Source organism: Hippoglossus stenolepis, chromosome 15 (assembly GCF_022539355.2).
Source record: "Hippoglossus stenolepis isolate QCI-W04-F060 chromosome 15, HSTE1.2, whole genome shotgun sequence".
Taxonomy (NCBI): Eukaryota; Metazoa; Chordata; class Actinopteri; order Pleuronectiformes; family Pleuronectidae; genus Hippoglossus; species Hippoglossus stenolepis.
The window spans coordinates 10,901,267-10,919,142 of NC_061497.1; the positions used below are offsets into that span (position 1 = coordinate 10,901,267).

At 41.1% G+C, this 17,876-nt stretch overlaps 2 protein-coding genes across 4 annotated transcripts in view; one reads left to right on the plus strand and one right to left on the minus strand.

Annotated features, from left to right (window-relative positions):
* The window catches only part of klhl13 (kelch-like family member 13), a 33,877-nt gene extending 25,988 nt beyond the window's left edge, over positions 1-7,889 (minus strand). Inside the window, exons 1-2 of one of the 3 annotated variants that reach the window (XM_035178953.2) lie at positions 7,765-7,889; positions 6,097-6,157 (exon numbers count right to left, since the gene is read on the minus strand). In XM_035178953.2, coding sequence (XP_035034844.1) covers positions 6,097-6,149 — 53 coding nt within the window. In that variant the 5' untranslated portion in view covers positions 6,150-6,157; positions 7,765-7,889. Of the gene's footprint in view, positions 1-3,210; positions 3,808-6,096; positions 6,158-7,764 lie in introns of those variants that run through there. The other 2 variants (XM_035178951.2, XM_035178952.2) reach the window with 2 other exon arrangements.
* A 1,148-nt stretch (positions 7,890-9,037) lies between these two features.
* On the plus strand, positions 9,038-17,847 carry wdr44 (WD repeat domain 44). The gene is made up of 20 exons (XM_035178947.2): positions 9,038-9,578; positions 10,362-10,395; positions 11,262-11,339; positions 11,685-12,303; positions 12,398-12,546; positions 12,660-12,755; positions 12,849-12,985; positions 13,376-13,459; positions 13,568-13,674; positions 14,236-14,387; positions 14,473-14,611; positions 14,713-14,777; positions 14,901-15,017; positions 15,134-15,256; positions 15,348-15,539; positions 15,647-15,748; positions 15,859-15,974; positions 16,414-16,541; positions 16,641-16,775; positions 16,859-17,847. The coding sequence occupies exons 1-20, from the start codon at positions 9,502-9,504 to the stop codon at positions 16,945-16,947; spliced, it is 2,739 nt and encodes a 912-aa protein (XP_035034838.1). The 5' UTR covers positions 9,038-9,501; the 3' UTR covers positions 16,948-17,847.
* Positions 17,848-17,876: the final 29 nt, after the last annotated feature.

A 17,876-nucleotide genomic window follows, 5' to 3' on the forward strand; every position in this document is an offset into this window, starting at 1 on the left:
TTCAGACCAGGCTGTTTCTGTTGAACTACTTTTTAACTGATATCAGCACACCAGCATTTTTTGCCGTCCATTGAAATCATACAGTGTGATGGCTAAGACCATCAGTGTAATTTTAACATGCCTGCTGGCATATCATCCAATCAGCACATAAAACACAATGATATATCTGGGGAGGCCATTGGGTATAATTCCACTGTTTAATTCAGTTTTAACCATTAAAATGTATTTTTGTCAGTGGGAGTTGATGTTCAAAGGTTCAAAACTAGCTCTTATTCGGTTTTCTGTCAGCTATCAAATCAACTATGTCCTTATTTTAGAAGTGATGCATTGTTTAATTGATCGAACAATTTATTTTAGGATGATAATGAAGTGGGTTTTAAAGAAATCTATGTAAACTAATGGGCCATTTAGCTCAGAGATTGTAAAAACTGTCTCATAGCAGTAGCACTGAGGATTCAGCAGCAGCAGAAGGATTTAACAGCCACATGAGACTTGTGAAGCATCCACATTTGGAAAATGTCTGTTCAAAAGACTTTCAAAGCTTCTGTATGGAATCTATATGAAATTGAATATGGCCACCCGAATGTAAAAATCTAAATCATTATAACCAAGAGACAGGAGCAGATAAGTCATGTTCAATGTTTTTAAACAAAATATTAAGGTGAAAAGAGGTGATTGTCTTTGAAAGGCAGATTTTGTAGCATTTTGCATTACTGAGATTGTTGATGAAAAGCAGCGAGGCACAAAGGGAGAGAGAAAAGAGGTATGACATGTGTTAAAGGTCCCCGACTGGCATCAAACAGGCATTGCAACCGTTAAGGCTGCTGGCTCACCATGATGCCTCCAAGAGGTGATTACTAAAGACAGCAGTCACACATATTAAGTGCTTGGTACTGAAGCACTGTCAGATGAGGGATGACATTTATTTCAAGGACTTTTTGTGGAATGACAGATACACTCAATGACTTCTTGCTGAGCTGAAGATTATTCCATGGGGCCATACTGGGAGGGAACCTTTACCATTCCTCGCTAGCATGAAATCTGCACCACAGGCAGTTCACCAGTCTATATATAGATCAGGGTGGTTTCACAACAGCACAGTACATTGTGCAAACAGATCTTAATTCTTTATACATTATGTATGTAAAATATTAAAAAAAACCTCACCTGTGCCATCCATCATCCTGCTGCTTTGTATACATATTGTATACAAAGACTACCCGACCAGCATACAGAGTTAAAAATGCCTCTAAAGACAAACAGACAGAGGCACCACTCAAAGGGCCTATAAAGAGTGACTTCTCCCTGACCACAGAGTAACCTATAATTGGGGGCCCAATATCAGCGTGCCTAAAAACACAGCTTACAACATACATGTTTTAAAATAGACGGTGGTCTGGTGGGGCCGAGAAACACTGGGCAGAGTAAGGTGGAGCTTCGTGGCTTGGATATGCTTGACTTGACAGTGTGTGCGCCCTATCTGCTATGAAAACAGGCAAGTGTCGCCCACGGCCACTCATATGCACGTGATGCACTCTCATCCTTACGCTTTCATGGGGGGAGTCGCCATAGTCCGCCAAAAGACATGAAGACGTGCTGGTGTGAAAACCCTCTTCTTGCTTTTGTGCAATGTCAAGTGCTGAAAATTAAGTAAATGCTGTACATACACAATTTATACAGACTCTTACTGGGTCTTTGTTAATGCTGTAGCAGGAGGAGACGCCAGCACTCACTTGTAATGTACAGCAGTTAAGTCATTCCAATGCAGGATTTATTCTATACTGTTTTGAAATAAGCTGCCAATATATATCAAAATTATACAAGTGAAAAAGGAGATTTAATGACCTGTGATTTAATATATTATAATGTGCTAAACATAAATGTACAGCACATGACTGGTTTTATATAGAAATTCAAATGAGCAGTATAAACAATTGCTGTGATGCTATAGAAATATACAGGATATTTCACTAAGTGAGAAAAACACATACAGAACTTAAGAAAAAATGAAAAAAAGAAAAGATGAAAAAGGCAAAGCAGGGGAAGGGTGTGTTCCCCTCTATTGCTAAATCCACTAAGGTGCCCTTGAGCAAGCACCTTAACCCACAGCTGCTCCAGCAGAGCTGCTCAGTGACCAACACCTAATATTGTGGGAGGACTGAGCATTCACCATGTTTGAGCCAAGGTATTCCAGTTTAACTACCCTGGTTAAATAAAGATTAAGATCATAATTACCATGTCAATACTGTCAATAATAAAGCATTGTGTCGTTCTGCAAAGAGTCTACAAAGAGATATCCCTAAGTCAAGATTTCTGTTGGGTGTCATGGTTGAAGATGAGCCTATTTAAATGTACAGACATGTTGTATTTGCACATTTACAATCAGCCATGTAGCAGATATCACTTGTTTCACTGAGGACATTTAAATAAACCTGCAAAAAAAGAGGTAAGAGCACATTGCTCTTGCTGTGGTACAGTAATGTTCAAAATAAACATTTCATTTAAACTAACAATATTAAGCTTTTAAGCTGAAAGATAAATGTACTGGACTGCATAAATCAAATTTTGTAAAAATCCATTCATTCTGGTGAGCCCCACTAGCCTATGAAACTACCTTTAGGTAATCAGCTAGCTTAGCTTGTCTTGAAAACTGTAGGTTTATTTGTCTCACTGTTTTGGACGACAGTCGTGTTACTGATCAAAAGTCAAACAAAACACTTGTCCTTTTCAGCAGAGCACAGGAAAAGGGGTGAAGAGAGAGGATGGCGAGAGGCTGTGTGAAGCACTCCTATTCTACCCTTCCCCCCTCCTGAACAGTAGCAGATGACAATAGCTTCTAAACCAGGGCACGCCAGACATCCTGACAAAGGCAGGCTCCTCCCAAGCTGCTGAGTCCCTGTTCCCAAATAAACATAGCCATAGGGAGAGGGCAAGAGTCGGGATGTGGCGCTTGCCATGTCCAGACTAGCGACAAAATGAGTCCTTCAGCCCAGGAGCAAAGCATTCAGCCAGTAAACCGTAAAATGCATGCTGGACAAGGCAATCTCTTGACACAGTACATGGCTCAAATGCATTCTTCCTAATTTGGGCTGCATCAAAAAATAATGTTGCAAAAATATACATATATACAAAACTGAAAAGCAAAAAAAATCTATCACCAAATACACTCCCACAATGGTAAAATATAAATGCTATTTAGACCTTACTCACATGTATGCAGGTGAAAGGGGTGAGGACCTGGATGTCTTAAGAACTGGCACTGGGAATTTCCAGCTGACAGGAGAACCGCTTTTCCATTTCAACGGCATGTTGTTGTCACCAGAATGGTGCTAAAGCAATACCAACAGCAAAGACCATTTCCATGAAAAGGTTTCCAATGCAGTCTTCCATCCCACTCTGCCCACACCATTTAAGGGGGAGGGAGAGCAGCAGCAGTGGCGGTGGCGGCAGCAGCAGCTATAGAAATAAACTGGTAGAGGCAGTGCGGGTTACAGTCAGGGTTGTGACTTTAGCGGCAGCGCTGAGAAGCCAATAGATTGCATCCACCGCGTCTGCTTGCCCTGCTGCATTCACAGTTGTCTTGTGGTAGGAGGGGGAGGTAGTCCTGCCTTACCATCGCCCTTACAGCTTTTGTGAATAGTGCAGTAGCTAAGCAACAGTGCCACCTTGTTAAAAGAGTTGTGATTACATCTCTGGGATTACTATGGAAAGGGGTTGATTAAGTAGTAGCAAAAATAGTACAAAACCTCCTACGAAATTTATACAACTCAATACATTTATTTGCTCAACATGGTTTTGTCCATTTTTATTAAATCAGTAACAATGCTAAAATTTATTCTACCAGATAAACTGGAGAGGTCTTATCTCTATATCAACAAAGTTTGGATTTCAAGTTTTTCAGTAATTTTTCTGAAAACAATAAGTTAGCAATAAACAATTATATAAATAGTCCTAATGACATTTTAGTGGATGTAGAAATTAAATGTTTAAAACAATATGTCTTGTCATAATTGAAGTCTAAGTTTTATGACTGTGAGCTGTGACTGCAATGTAAAAATTCTGAATAAATGCTCACAAACTCCTTCCCTTAACATATGTCTTTATTACTGAAACTAATCACCAGAAATAAATGTGAGTTTTCTTAAGATGAGCCCTTTACATCTACATTAAAAGCAGGTTCCTTCTCCGTGAGTGTCGCCATTTTCCCATACTCAACACATTCTAATGCAACGGAAGGGTAGAGTGCTCCTTCTTCTTCTCTTGGAAATCTAAATGCCACATCCACTTTTGCTGTCACAGCTGCCTGATCACACTGATGCTATTCATTTAAATCTTTGAATCTGTATTTTCTTTGTAATATTGTGGTCTTCCCCCCTCAGTATCATTTGCCGAGTAGAAGCTTGACACAGCAAAGACTGCTGACTTGGGGTAAACAACAACAGCAGCATGCTCAGGCCAAGTCTTTCACAACTTTCCGGAGCTTGATAAATATTAGTCTTTTACTTGGGGGGCTGATTAATCAGGACAATTTATGGCATTTTTAGAGAATCTGCACTGTTGACGCCTGAAACTGATGAACAAAAATAAATGGATCCAAATTAATTGTTTAGGGACTCAGATTTTTTACCTCAGTATCTGCCTCAAAAAACAGCATTGGTTGGTTGTCATTATGAAAAAACATGTGCAGGCATGCATTCATTGCAGACTGCCTCGTCAAAAAGGCCCTGAAACTTGAGCGCATTAACTAGGTCAGAAAATATTCGTGGATAACAAGGGTTTATCCAAGGTCAAAGCTTAATCCTGAAAGCTGTGTTAGCCTTTTAAAGGTTGATCAAATGAAATGATCAGAGGCTTTGACAGAAGAATGTAACATTATAGACCAGGTGGCCAAATAGTTTGTCAACATGCATATCTTGCCTAATTGTCAGTAAATGAGATAAGACAGGGGTAGGTATAGTGATTTAGAAGCTGTCAGAGAGAAGGTACAGTAAACCACTAGGGCCGGACAATGATGAGCTTCCTGGCATCTTCTATTCACAGAGCTGTGCTGTGACAACAGATCTCAGTTCAAACATAATGTACATGATGTCTCTTGATAAGCCATTCATTTTGCATTACACTTGATGTACTGAAGGCTGATTGTTAATGCTCACTTTGATTTCACTCAACTAAAGAAGACAAAAAAAGGAGTCCATATTACAGCAATAGCTGATGTCCCAAACCAATTAGCCACACTGCACCCTATTAACTGATAGTGTAGCGATATAATATTCATAAACCCTGGTAACATCTAGCATACAAACGCGATTAGACCCACTTTATTTGTCATTCCGCCTCCAATCCCTGTCGGTCAGGCCATTTAACTTTAAGTACCCTTTTTATTGTATAATCAAACAAACAGTTCACAGTCATACTAATATACCTCCATAGCCAAGTCAAGAAAAACTGAAAAGGGTGTCGCCTCATCAATAATTGTTTTCCCTCATACTGGAACACTTGGTAAATATAGTCACGAACACACACTGCGACTAGTTAATTATAAACTCCCTATTTCAGTCTTTGTATACAGTGTAACAATCCTGTCTCAGTGACAGAATTAGTGCTGGCAAATATTGAACAGGCCATCCAGGTGTGGAAGACTGTCACAGGTAAATTCATGTAGCAGAAGCACTACAGTGTATTTCAAGTGATTAGCAATGGTTCTCAATCCTGGTCTTTCAGTGCCACAGTCCTGCTTTTCTTTCTCACAATCTAATTAAGGATTATCCGATTAACACCCTTACAATCCAAGTGGGACCCATAGCCTAGCCAAGACTGATACCAAGACGGATAACTGCTGCAATATACAGAGTTTGAGAATGGTCAACCAACAATCCTGTGTCCACAGGAACTTATTTGAAAAAGAAGTAATTCTGCCTGGTTACCATTAATGATGTTGACAGCAATGAAAATAAATTCTTCTCCCACAATCACATTTTTCGTGAATTTTTGGAAAGGTTTGTGAGCCATTAAGTGAAACATATTTAGCTAAGGTGAATCAATCGACATTTTCACAAGGGCTAAGTAAATGATGTAATATGAGATAGTGCTCTTTACCTCTCATGCGGTCCGATGGGCATCGTCTCCCCTCTGTGTACAGGGTGCTCCATACCCTCACCTCAAAAACAGAAAGATGGCACTTTCAACAATTGTGACAAGTCTGTCTTCCATATAACAAACATTCAGCAAAGGAAAAACATTCAGTTTTCTTCGGCCAAGAAAAACAAAATATTGCTGTTAGATGTTGCAAAGTCATTTTTCAGGATTTGTAATTTAGACTCACATGTGCACTTTTAACAGACCTCACCTATTTGTTTCGGCTCGTTTGCAGTGCACCACACTATTTTAGATACAATTTATTGCCAACGATTGTCAATATTCTGATGTTGTAATTGAGAAGCCTCTCTTTACAATAGGCCACGCTTCTAAAGTTAGCAAATATGGTGCTCTGTAATCACAACATACATGGGCAAAAAAAATCATTATGTAGCGCAGATCACAGGTAACAGTCCAGTTTCACAAAGTTTTAACATTTTCAAAAGATATCTACAACTATTTTGTAAAACTGAGGTAGCAATGAGCAGCAACACAAGCTGTCATTTAAGAAAAAAACAACTACTTTATCTTGAAAGCAAAGTTTAGTATAGTTTAGTAAGACTTTAGTATTAAATTGTATATGTGCTGCCTGTAGCTACGTTACTAATGACAGTGGGATAATATAAATATATTCGTTAGCTCATTTTGAATGCATATTGTTATATTGACAAAGGTGGGTGGGTACTTTTTGACCCCTAAACTCCTGCTGAGATGTGACAGCTGCATCATATGTCTATAACTTGTTGCTTTACACAGAACTGGGCTAATGGAAGCTAAAAATATCTTCAGCGTGCGTCACCTAACAGAACAATCTTCCTGTAATTCTGCTAAAATGACGTTCAAAACAACGGGTACTACCATTGATCTCGAGTGTTGTTTTATTTTTAAAGAATGGTAAACAGGTAAACTTTCCTCTGAGGTCACAGCCGGGTTCGCTGTTGCTACTCTTGGTACATGACACACGCTTCAAGTCACACAGAACTGATGGAGCTCACAGCTTCAATGTGCTAAGGGCTGCAGCTCCCACGCATTCTCAACAAGTCGCAGAGGTTTGTCATTTAAAGAGCTAACTGCGACATGTTGGGAGAAAACTAAGTCCTCGGCGAGGAAGCTGACTTTGCTAGCAAAGCCTTTGGGCTACCATCACTGAATGTTAGTGCTTGTTAGCCGGGGGACGACACGGATGTACTGTCACAAGAGGCAACGCTGTCAGCCGGGAGCACCGCTTGTTTTCTGGCCATGTTGCCTCAACACTGTCCTTACATCTCCACTGGGAACAGGCTAATGCTAACTAGCTAAGCTAACCCTTTTAACGTTGGCATTAGCTAGCTGGATATAACATTAGATCAGGACAGTCGACTGTAAGCTTACCGAGTTGGTTGTTGTTTGTACCACTATGGTATAGCTGTGTTACATCAACCAACAAGAGTGTTAACCAGCGGGGTCTTAACATGAGTTAGTTGGGTTAGTTATTAGTTAGTCTGGTTGGTCGCTTTGCCACCCTCAGAAAATGACAGTGACTAACTGTCAACCTGCTGTTTGTTGAGCTTAACACGCTATGTGCGGTATTCTATCCAGTGTATGAACCTTAAATACACTCAGTAAACTTTTAGAAAGCAGATTCCATACCTTCGACAACGAGACAACGTTAACCAGCGTCCTTGTTTTCTTTCCGAGCCCTCAAATCCACTTACACGACGGGAGCCTCCTTCCCGGTGTTGCCCAATGGGGTTGTCGCTTACTGGGGGAGCCGGAGCATCCGAACTTCTCATTGGTGGAAGAGTATGGCAATCTTTTCCCATTGGCTCAAAACTTCCGTTACTAAATAAAGAGGCTCTAAAGGAGAGTCCTGTTTCTTTGGAGCGCGTGTAGCCGGGAACAAGCATCTGCACTGCTGTGACACCAACTCATTGTGATTTATAGAAGTTTACTGTTGTCGTTTATATGAAGTCTAAGTTCGAACTTCTATGGAACTCTACTTAGGAGGTTGTGTTTGCATTACTGTTTCTATTGAAACTAGGTGGAAGTTTGGGGTATGGGCCCAGGAAGAACTCATTCCTTTTACAGTTGATTGCATTATGGATGGTATCAGAGGATACCATATCTCTGAGTGTGTGAAACTTCATGTGGCTTGATTGAATTTAAGGGGACTGTTTGCCCTGAGTGAAGTGTGAATGCCATTCTAGTTCTTTCCATCAGCGAACAAGGAACGTAATGAATAAAATGAATACATCTATAAAAAAATCTTCTGCCAAACATATTTCTTTCTTTTAAGGAATCCTTTCTTCAGCTCCTAGAAATTAAATAAACATAATCTCCTTTTTCCTTTGTCTTCTTTTTTTATTGTCATATTGTATCGAACCAAACAACACATATTTTATTTTAGTATGTCATATTCCTACCTACCTCATTACATTGTTTTCAAATGCAAACAAATACTTCTACTTTGCACACTTGTCTCTTGTTCATAGTTTGCCATCTCTTGTATTTAGTCTCTTGTTTATAGGCTTATTCGTTGTTCTATTATATTTAGTACTTTACTGTGTATTCTAGTACTTTATTGTGTATCATTTACTTAAGGAGTATGCGCAGTTGTTAGTAGACTTTATGTTTAACGCTCTCTCTCTCTGTCTGTCTGTCTGTCTGTCTATCTATCTATCTATCTATCTATCTATCCGTCTATCTATCTATCTATCTATCTATCTATCTATCTGTCTATCTATCTATCTGTCTATTATCTATCTATCTATCTATCTATCTGTCTATCTGTCTATCTGTCTATCAGCACATCCTGGGCTCATCCACCTTGCCTGCAGTTACTCGATAAGTCCAGCGGGGGGCGGACTCGACGGGAACCCCTCCAGCAGCTGCAGTCCGAGTGAAGCAGAAGAAGAGGGCTCCTGTGTTCCGCCCCTATGGCCCCGCCCTTTGACTCTCCTCCTGTTCTCAGATGTGTTTTCTTCTGTTGTGTTTATGACGCTCTGCACTGGCTCCGTTAGCCTGACAGCTCATCAAACACACCGGGTTGGGAAAGGCGATTTTTGCCGTCTGCTTTTATGGAGGATACTTTACCGCGAATGAGAGGAATTGAAAGCAGCGCTGGATGCTAGTGAGCAAGTCGGTGTCGCTCAGTCCTACGACCAGATTACATTTGTTAGCCTAGCTGCTTGTAGCATTCTCACTGAGACGTTATGGCGTGACGTGGGAATAGAGAGTGGTTTTAAATCCTAACGCCGGTATCAAGTGGGCCGTGTCTATAGAGAGACAAGCACATGCGTGCAGCCCTCGGTGTATTCGCAGGTTAGGCTTTTAGACAGCTGCCTGGCGACTAACTTAGACTAGCTAGCGAGCTAAACCCACGTTAGCATGGCGTCAGATACAAGTGACACCGAGGAATTTTATGATGCTCCCGAGGACGTCAATTTTACTCCATCACCTAAAGTGTAAGGAAACATTTTTTTTATAATACAATGTTGATAAAGGGGACCGCTGCTCGTTTTATCCTATGTGCTGTAAGTTTTACGTGCTTAGCCAACTTAGCATTTGCAGCTAACTGGTTGAATTGGCAAAGATACTATTAAAGTAAAGGAAACGTGAACTCTGTCAAGTTGCTTTGAAGACAAGTAAGTTCTAATTAAGTGGCCATTCATTTTTTTTTAAACAATTGCAATGTGCTGTATGGACAGACGTGCAGGTCGCCAGCTGTTTGACAGGGCAGGGAGAGTCCGTCCCGACATACAAATCACATGATGTTATTCCTGAGATCTCGGCCGCACAGGATTTGTTTGTGATAACAGGTTCCCCCTGAAAGCTGAAACCAAGATGAAGTTCGACAGTTTCCATTCAAAACAACTGTGTGTTTTTAACACCAACGTGATATTTACTGGCTGTCAGTGTGGGGGAGCCTGGAGGCTGACGTTCAGACGGCCCAGTTAAAACAGCTGAATATTGACCAAGTAATGTTTGGAAATACAACCACTTTATGTAAGATTTACATCACGATTAATTGGCTACACTGTCTGTTGGATGGTGTTTAAATTATGGGAAATTGTGAAAGATTTGACGCCACCCTGTATCGTGTAATTTGACATGTCAGGAATGAATCACTATTCATTTTTGAACTCTGTATCTATGTGTTTGTTCGCAAGCTCATCCAGTTTTATTTTTATTTTTCCATCTGTTTTGTTGTTGCATTTTGTAACCTTACCTCTTTGTGTGTTTTTTAGGTCTCCTACAAAGTTTGTCATTCCTTCACCTAAGGTATGTTTATCTAAACCCAGGCACTATTGAAACAAGGCAGTTTACAGTATACTGGTGTGCTGACTTGCTGTTGGAGTGATTATTGTAAACAGTAGGGGCCTCACGTTAAAGGTTGAAGTTCAATTACATTTTATCGTACCAGAATTCTCTTGAAATCAAATCTATTTTAGGCAGTTTGTTGTTAGTTATACGTGTTTGTTAGTCTTTGTTATTGGGCAAAATGGGTTTGTTAACGACTTGTCTCTTTGCTAGTTACAAAAAGTGCATCAGAAACAGGCCTTGATTAAGTAATTTACAGGTTTTGGCACCAATGGCTGAACTGAGCCCTACTAATCACTGTTCTAACATTGAGTGTTTGACTAGCTAGAGGTGACTGCAGTGTTTACATTAGTTCTCCTTGTAGTTGCACTTACCTTAAGGGACTTCAACATTAAGATATATCATGTGAAAATGTGTGACACAATCTGTTGAGTTATGAGTCAGGTCTGCAAATATTCAGCCCTTTGCCTGGTCGCCTGCCCCCTTCATTGTGTAGCCGGTGCTACTTCACTGCGAGGAAAATGTAAATGAAATGCAAATTTATCCCTGCATGCCTTTCCCGACAGTTAAAACTGGAATTCAAATTAGCCCTGCTCGTGAGAGATGGCAGATAAGATGTACTCTAACTGTAACACAGCACTGAACTGATATTGGAATGGAACCAGGAGTGAACTTTGCTCTCAGAACTGAAAACATTGATTTTTCAGCAAAGCAAAAGTTGTCTCTCTCTTTTCTTCTAATGTAAACGAAAGCTGGTCTTTGACCTCACTAATGTTCTTTGTGCATCTGTGGTATGTTACATAGTTTTCCCATTCTTTTCTGAACAGCTTTCACAGAGATCACTTGCAAAAGAGGTGAGCTGTGGCACGGCCACGTCTGAGACTCAGCAAGATGATCCCCTCCAGGTAATGCTTTTCTCTGTTGTGCCCAAAAGGACATTATTTTCATCACATGGTCAAAATATTGGAGTTAAGTCCTATTCCCGTGTTTTTATTTAGTTTGAATAAAGTGTGAGATAGTTTGAGCCCAAATTGAGACAACATCTATGACTGTGGGTTTTAGAAATGTCCTTTTCCACACCATACAGGTCTTATGTGGATGGTGTGGTCACTTTTGATCTTTCTCTTTTGTGATGACTGCTTTAAAAACAGGCGTAACTTATTTCTTTTGTACTTGAGTTAAACATGGGAACTTGCATCACAGGTTCTGTATCGTTAAATGAAATAATTGTTATTTTCTCTTCCTCACAGATCATTGATAGCATCATTGAGGAGAGTAAAAAGGGAAGTGCTGGGGAGGTGGGTGAAGTGGCTCAGCTATTAGATCAGCTACATGTTGATGCAACGGCAGAGCCGGAGCTAAAGGAAGAGATTAATGCTCAGGAAGTTCCTGTGGAGATAGCAGCGGCAGATGTCAAACCTCAGCTTGTCGAGAGGCAAGAGGAACAACAGGAAAGTGCAGCTACAAACGGAGCATGCTCAATACCTGCCCCTCATCCCGCAGATCTCCCAGGGCCGTCAGCTGGGTCACAAGAACTTGTTCAGCCCCCAGACATCACCAGCACTATAGGACAGACTCAGTCATACAGGGCTGTTGTGGTTGCAGAGGGGGAGCAGGAGCAAAGGCCTGCAGACATCTTAGAACAGGTACCATTCACAGACGGGCAGGCTGACTCTGACTCCTCTGGGCCGACCAAACCACCACGTCAATTCACTGTAGAGCCAGACATTGTAGCCAGCACCAAGAAGCCTCCTCCCTCACGCCCACCCCCTCCCAGTGGAGGTCCTCCGCCAAGACCGCCTCCCCCATCGTTGCAGACTCTTCCCTCCAAGAGGTCTCAGGAGTGTCTGAGGCCAATTGGACTGGAAGGTAGAGTATAATTAACAACACAAAAGTCGATAAGTGTTTCTTAAATCTAAACTGTGTTTTGAATTATGGAATGTTCTGTTGGATCATTGCTCAGTGTGTACGGTCAGTCCAGTCGGCAGCGACGCTCTGGAGCCCTCTGGCCTGGTCTCTCCCAGCAGCACTGTGAGGAGTTTAACCAAAGAGCTGCAGCATTCCTTGGATTTGGCCAGTGCCACCAGTGGGGACAAGGTGGTAACGGCTCAGGTGAGTGAGCCTGGGAACCGAACCTGTTTTTAATGGTGGTGGAACCACATAGGCTGTAACAGTTCCCTTATCCACAGCACTATTGCACCACTGATTTATTTTAATTTTTTTAGGAAAATGAGGATGAACAGGGGCCATCTCAGGGCGGAGGACAAACTCCAGGCCCTCAGCGTCCACGTTCCAACTCTGGTCGAGAACTGACAGATGAAGTAAGAGTCCCTCCGTGTTTCTTCATAAGTCAACCTCTTGCACATTCCTTCTCCCAACCTTCCACACACCAAATGTTTGATTTCTTAAAATAGGAAATCCTGGCTAGTGTGATGATCAAGAATCTGGACACTGGTGAAGAGATCCCTCTGATCCAGGCAGAAGAGAAACTCCCTGCTGGAATTAACCCTCTCACTCTGCACATCATGAGAAGGACCAAGGAGTACATTACGTAAGAAGAGAATGTTTGCTCTGTATGCGCTGATGAATTGATTTGTCTCAGTGGAGGGGGGCAGTGTTATCTGTCCCTTACATAAACTGTCATGTGAGAAACCCAGTGTGTTTTGAAGACTTAAATGCATTCATAAAATGAAAATAAAAAGGATAAGGAAAACAGTGTTAGATTCACACTTCAAATTTATAAATAAGAAGCAGTTTGTGTAGTAATAAAACACACTGTACACAACTAAAAGTCAAACATGGACAGAATATAATGAATCCAGGCAAACCATCAAATCAAGCTCTGCAGTGTTATTGTCTTTGGATGGTTTAAATATGTATAAAAACATTTCCCCCACAGTTAAACAAATGTTATATTTTCTGTGATATCTTTTCCTAACAGGAACGATGCAGCACAGTCAGATGATGATGAAAAGTCTCAGGCTGCACTGACTGACACAGATGGAGGGAAACTGAAACAGAAAACGTAAGGATTAGTCACTTCCTGAATCGTATTGCTGGGAAATCATGTTTCCCCTTCACATTACAAGATCTAATACTTTTTATAAACTGTTTATACCATTTTTATAAACAGAACCCAGTTTAAAAAGTTCCTGGGCAAGTCTGTGAAGAAAGCCAAGCATCTGGCCGAGGAATACGGAGAGAAGGCAGTCAACAAAGTCAAAAGTGTGCGGGATGAAGGTAAAAGAACACAGCAATTTAAAGCTGTTTCTGAAGACATTTAAACACTTCAAATGTAATCGTGTGTTTCAGTGTGAGAAAATATAATTGTAAATGTACTGCCCAAAACTAGATTGTACAGTATATTGTGGGTTTTTATATTTTACGCTGCACATAAGCTACTCAAATACATTTCACAACAGGGTGATTAGTTTTATATTAATAATTCAAAATACAACACAATGCAGGTAGAGATTACTATCTGTAAAATAATGTTAACAATGATAATATCACAGGATAAAAAGCTTGATTCTAATTTCTCATTGTCCAACTCTTTCTATTCCCTGAGGAGAAGACGTTTAACTTTTAAAAGTATTGGTATTACCTGTGGCTCGAACTCTACATATTCATGAAGAAATGATGGAAATGTACCTGCTCCCACAGAGCACTTGCTAAATTAATCAGTCTGAGCGTCTACATTATTTTTAAAGCCAACACATTCTCATTAATTATGAATGCCTCTGCTGCCGTGCAAGTTTTGATAATCTCAGTTCTGAATTTAGTTTTTTTTTGTGGGCTCAGTGTTTCACACAGATCAGGACGACCCGTCATCCAGTGACGATGAGGGCATGCCGTACACCAGGCCCGCCAAGTTCAAGGCAGCGCACAGCTTCAAGGGTCCTTTTGACTTTGATCAGATTAAGGTTGTGCAGGACCTGAGTGGAGAGCACATGGTGAGAGGAGCTCAGTTCGATTTGTTTCTTATGTTTAATTATAGATGTGCACTGATGTACTACAGTATCGTTGTCTCGTTCTCAGGGTGCCGTTTGGACGATGAAGTTCTCTCACTGTGGGAGGCTGCTGGCTACTGCAGGCCAAGATAACGTGGTTCGCATCTGGGTCTTGAAGACTGCCTTTGACTACTTCAATAACATGAGATTAAAGTACAACACTGAAGGTAGCCTCATCAGCAGCTCAGATTTTGTGTTGGGGATTGAGGGATTATTTTAATTCACACGCTCGGTTTTGGCTGTAATAATTTTCTTATTGTTCCTCCAGGTCGCGTTTCACCATCTCCGTCTCAGGAAAGTTTATGCTCCTCTAAATCTGACAATGATCCTGGGGTGAGTGACATTAATGACTTTTGATTTATGGGTCGTCAGGTCTCTCCAGAATTAATTGCTAATAGTGTGATTATTGCTATATTTTAGTCTTGTGGCTCATAACATATTTTACTCTTACCCTAGGCAAGTTGTGTTCCAGAGGACCCAGACACAGAAGACAGGAACGCCCCTTTCCGTCAAGTCCCCTTCTGCAAGTACAAGGGTCATACAGCTGACCTGTTGGACTTGTCCTGGTCTAAGGTGATGGTCTTATTGTCCTATCTTCACCCTTTTGTCCCCGCTCTTCACATATTTCTATGGAATTGCACGGCTGAGTTTTATCTCGTAACAATTTTCCTATTTTTGTCTCAATCCAGAACTTTTTCCTGCTCTCCTCTTCCATGGATAAAACTGTCAGACTATGGCACATATCCAGGAGAGAGTGTCTCTGCTGCTTTCAGCACATTGATTTTGTCACAGCCATTGCTTTTCATCCCAGAGTAAGTTGACTCACATTGCATTACTTGTCTCCGCACAGATCGGACTTCTATCCAAATGTATTTATAGTAACACTTTTTCCTTATTTCTCAGGATGACAGGTACTTTCTAAGCGGCTCTCTGGATGGGAAGCTACGGCTCTGGAACATTCCTGACAAGAAGGTGGCGCTTTGGAACGAGGTGGACGGCACAACACGTCTCATTACTGCTGCCAACTTCTGCCAAAATGGGAAGTATGCTGTAATTGGCACCTACGACGGCCGATGCATCTTTTACGACACAGAGGTAACCAGATCAACCTCCTTTCTTCTTTATCTGGTATCAGTCGATGTCCAGACAATATTCATTCCAGGTTATATCCAATCAATCTTTCTGTTTGTGCGTCACTTTAGCGCCTGAAATACCACACCCAAATTCACGTGAGATCCACCAGAGGCAGAAACAAAGTAGGACGCAAAATCACCGGCATCGAACCTCTACCTGGAGAGAATAAGGTAATATCTGATTTCCACTACAAATACATCTACAGGATGACTGATGTCCATGTAATGAAGCATATCAGAGAGATTTATTTTAAGACAAATTTCCTGTTTTTCCTTCACAGATTTTGGTGACCTCAAATGATTCCCGCATTCGCCTTTATGACCTGAGGGACTTGTCTCTGTCCATGAAGTACAAGGGTTACGTCAACAGCAGCAGCCAGATCAAGGCCAGCTTCAGGTGAGGAGGACTTGGCTTGAGCATTTTGAACTAGCATTGTTGATACTAAAGGTTTCTTCAGACATGAACTTACCTCGTGTTGTGAGAGTGCCAATGTTGGAATCTGTTACTCCGGACATTTTGGAGAACTTTTCCAGCCAGTCCCCTAATAAAAAAAGTCCCATGTGAGAATATGGCAGTAAAATTCACAGCGACACTGAATATGTCATGTCCTGCACGCTCTACCCAGATGCAGCCCCTCCCCTGAATGACATTTTCCTCTTTTTGTGAACACATCTAACTCTGACACTCTCCTGCTGCTTTCTTCATATGTGAAATGCAAAATTAGCAGAAGCATTTTCCAGAGTTCATGTCTGAAAACAGCTCTTGTAACACTTGGACATGTTGGACTATACCGTTTATGCAAAGAATAATGTATCGTGTGACTGTCTTCCTACAGCCATGACTACTCGTTCATTGTCAGTGGCTCAGAGGATAAGTACGTGTACATCTGGAGCACTTACCACGACCTGAGCAAGTTCACATCTGTACGACGAGACCGCAATGACTTCTGGGAAGGGATTAAAGGTAACTGTGATGAGTGATGAATCACAAACAGCATATTCATACAACTTCCTGTCTAATTATTGCGTCATCTTTACTGTCACTAATTATATTTCCTTTCAGCACACAATGCAGTGGTCACCTCCGCCATCTTTGCACCCCACCCAGGCCTTATTGTTCCACAAGAAACCGCGGCAGAGAAACCAGAAGCAGAGTGTAAGAGCCTGGACTCTGAAGACTCAGAAACAATACCCTCAGGTATGTTCACTTAAATTCTTTCATGTTCAGATTTTAGACGGGACTGTCATTTCAGTGCTGTAACACTGTACTGCCCTTTGCAGGAGCCCTGAAGACAGACCACACAGAGGTTCTTCTCTCTGCCGACTTCACTGGAGCCATCAAGGTTTTCATCAATGTAAAAAAGTACTGAGCAACTCAGAGGGTGAAACATCTTCACGTTCAGGCCTGTCTTGTGAACACTGGTCCTACAGATGCATTTCAGCCCGACAGGAGCCGTCGATCGTCACCCAACTACCTAACGGTTACTGCTCTGAGACAGAGGTCCGGAGCATTTTCAGGATAACAGGGACCCTAAAATGGAGGATGAGAGAACGGGTGGAAGAAATTGACTCTACAAAGCAGACCGTGTTGTGTTTCCCTGTCACATTTCTGTTTTTTATTTTTTAATACCAAGCAACTGTGAATGGTTTTGGCATTAAGAAAAAGGAGAATAGGCCTGAATGCCAACTGTCTGTGTGGTTTGAGCAGAAACGAAACCTGTTCAGATGTGTAAAGTTATAGCTGTATGGAGACTAAGTGTAGCTAGAAAGCTATTTTTAATAGTATGGGCACCTTACTAGTCTGTTTTGCTTCCACATTTCAGAGAAATTAACTCCTAACATGTGCAAGACACTGTCCTAATGTCCGTCTCAAATTTTAATGCGTCTTTGTGTAAACAGATGTAACCATTTGTCTGACAGCAAAGTGGTTTGAAATGTCATTTACAAACTATTTGTGCCTAAGAAATCTAGATCGCTTTTCAAAATTGAAGCTGTCCTCAAGTAAGAAACATTTCAGCGGATCACAGTAAATACAGTGTTTGATACAGGAAATCTGTACACGGTTACAACTGATCAGGGCTGGGTATCATAGGTTTTTTCAGCGAGTACTGGCTCTGAAATACTTTTGATACATTTCTTTGACCAATGAAAGCACATTTCATTATATAAAATAGTACTGTAAATTTACTATGTAACATTGCTTACTTACTGCTTTTGTAAACAACCAAATGATGCTCTCTTAATTTCCTCAATAAAAATCCACACAGAAACTGCTGGTTAAGCTTTTGGTGTAACCTTG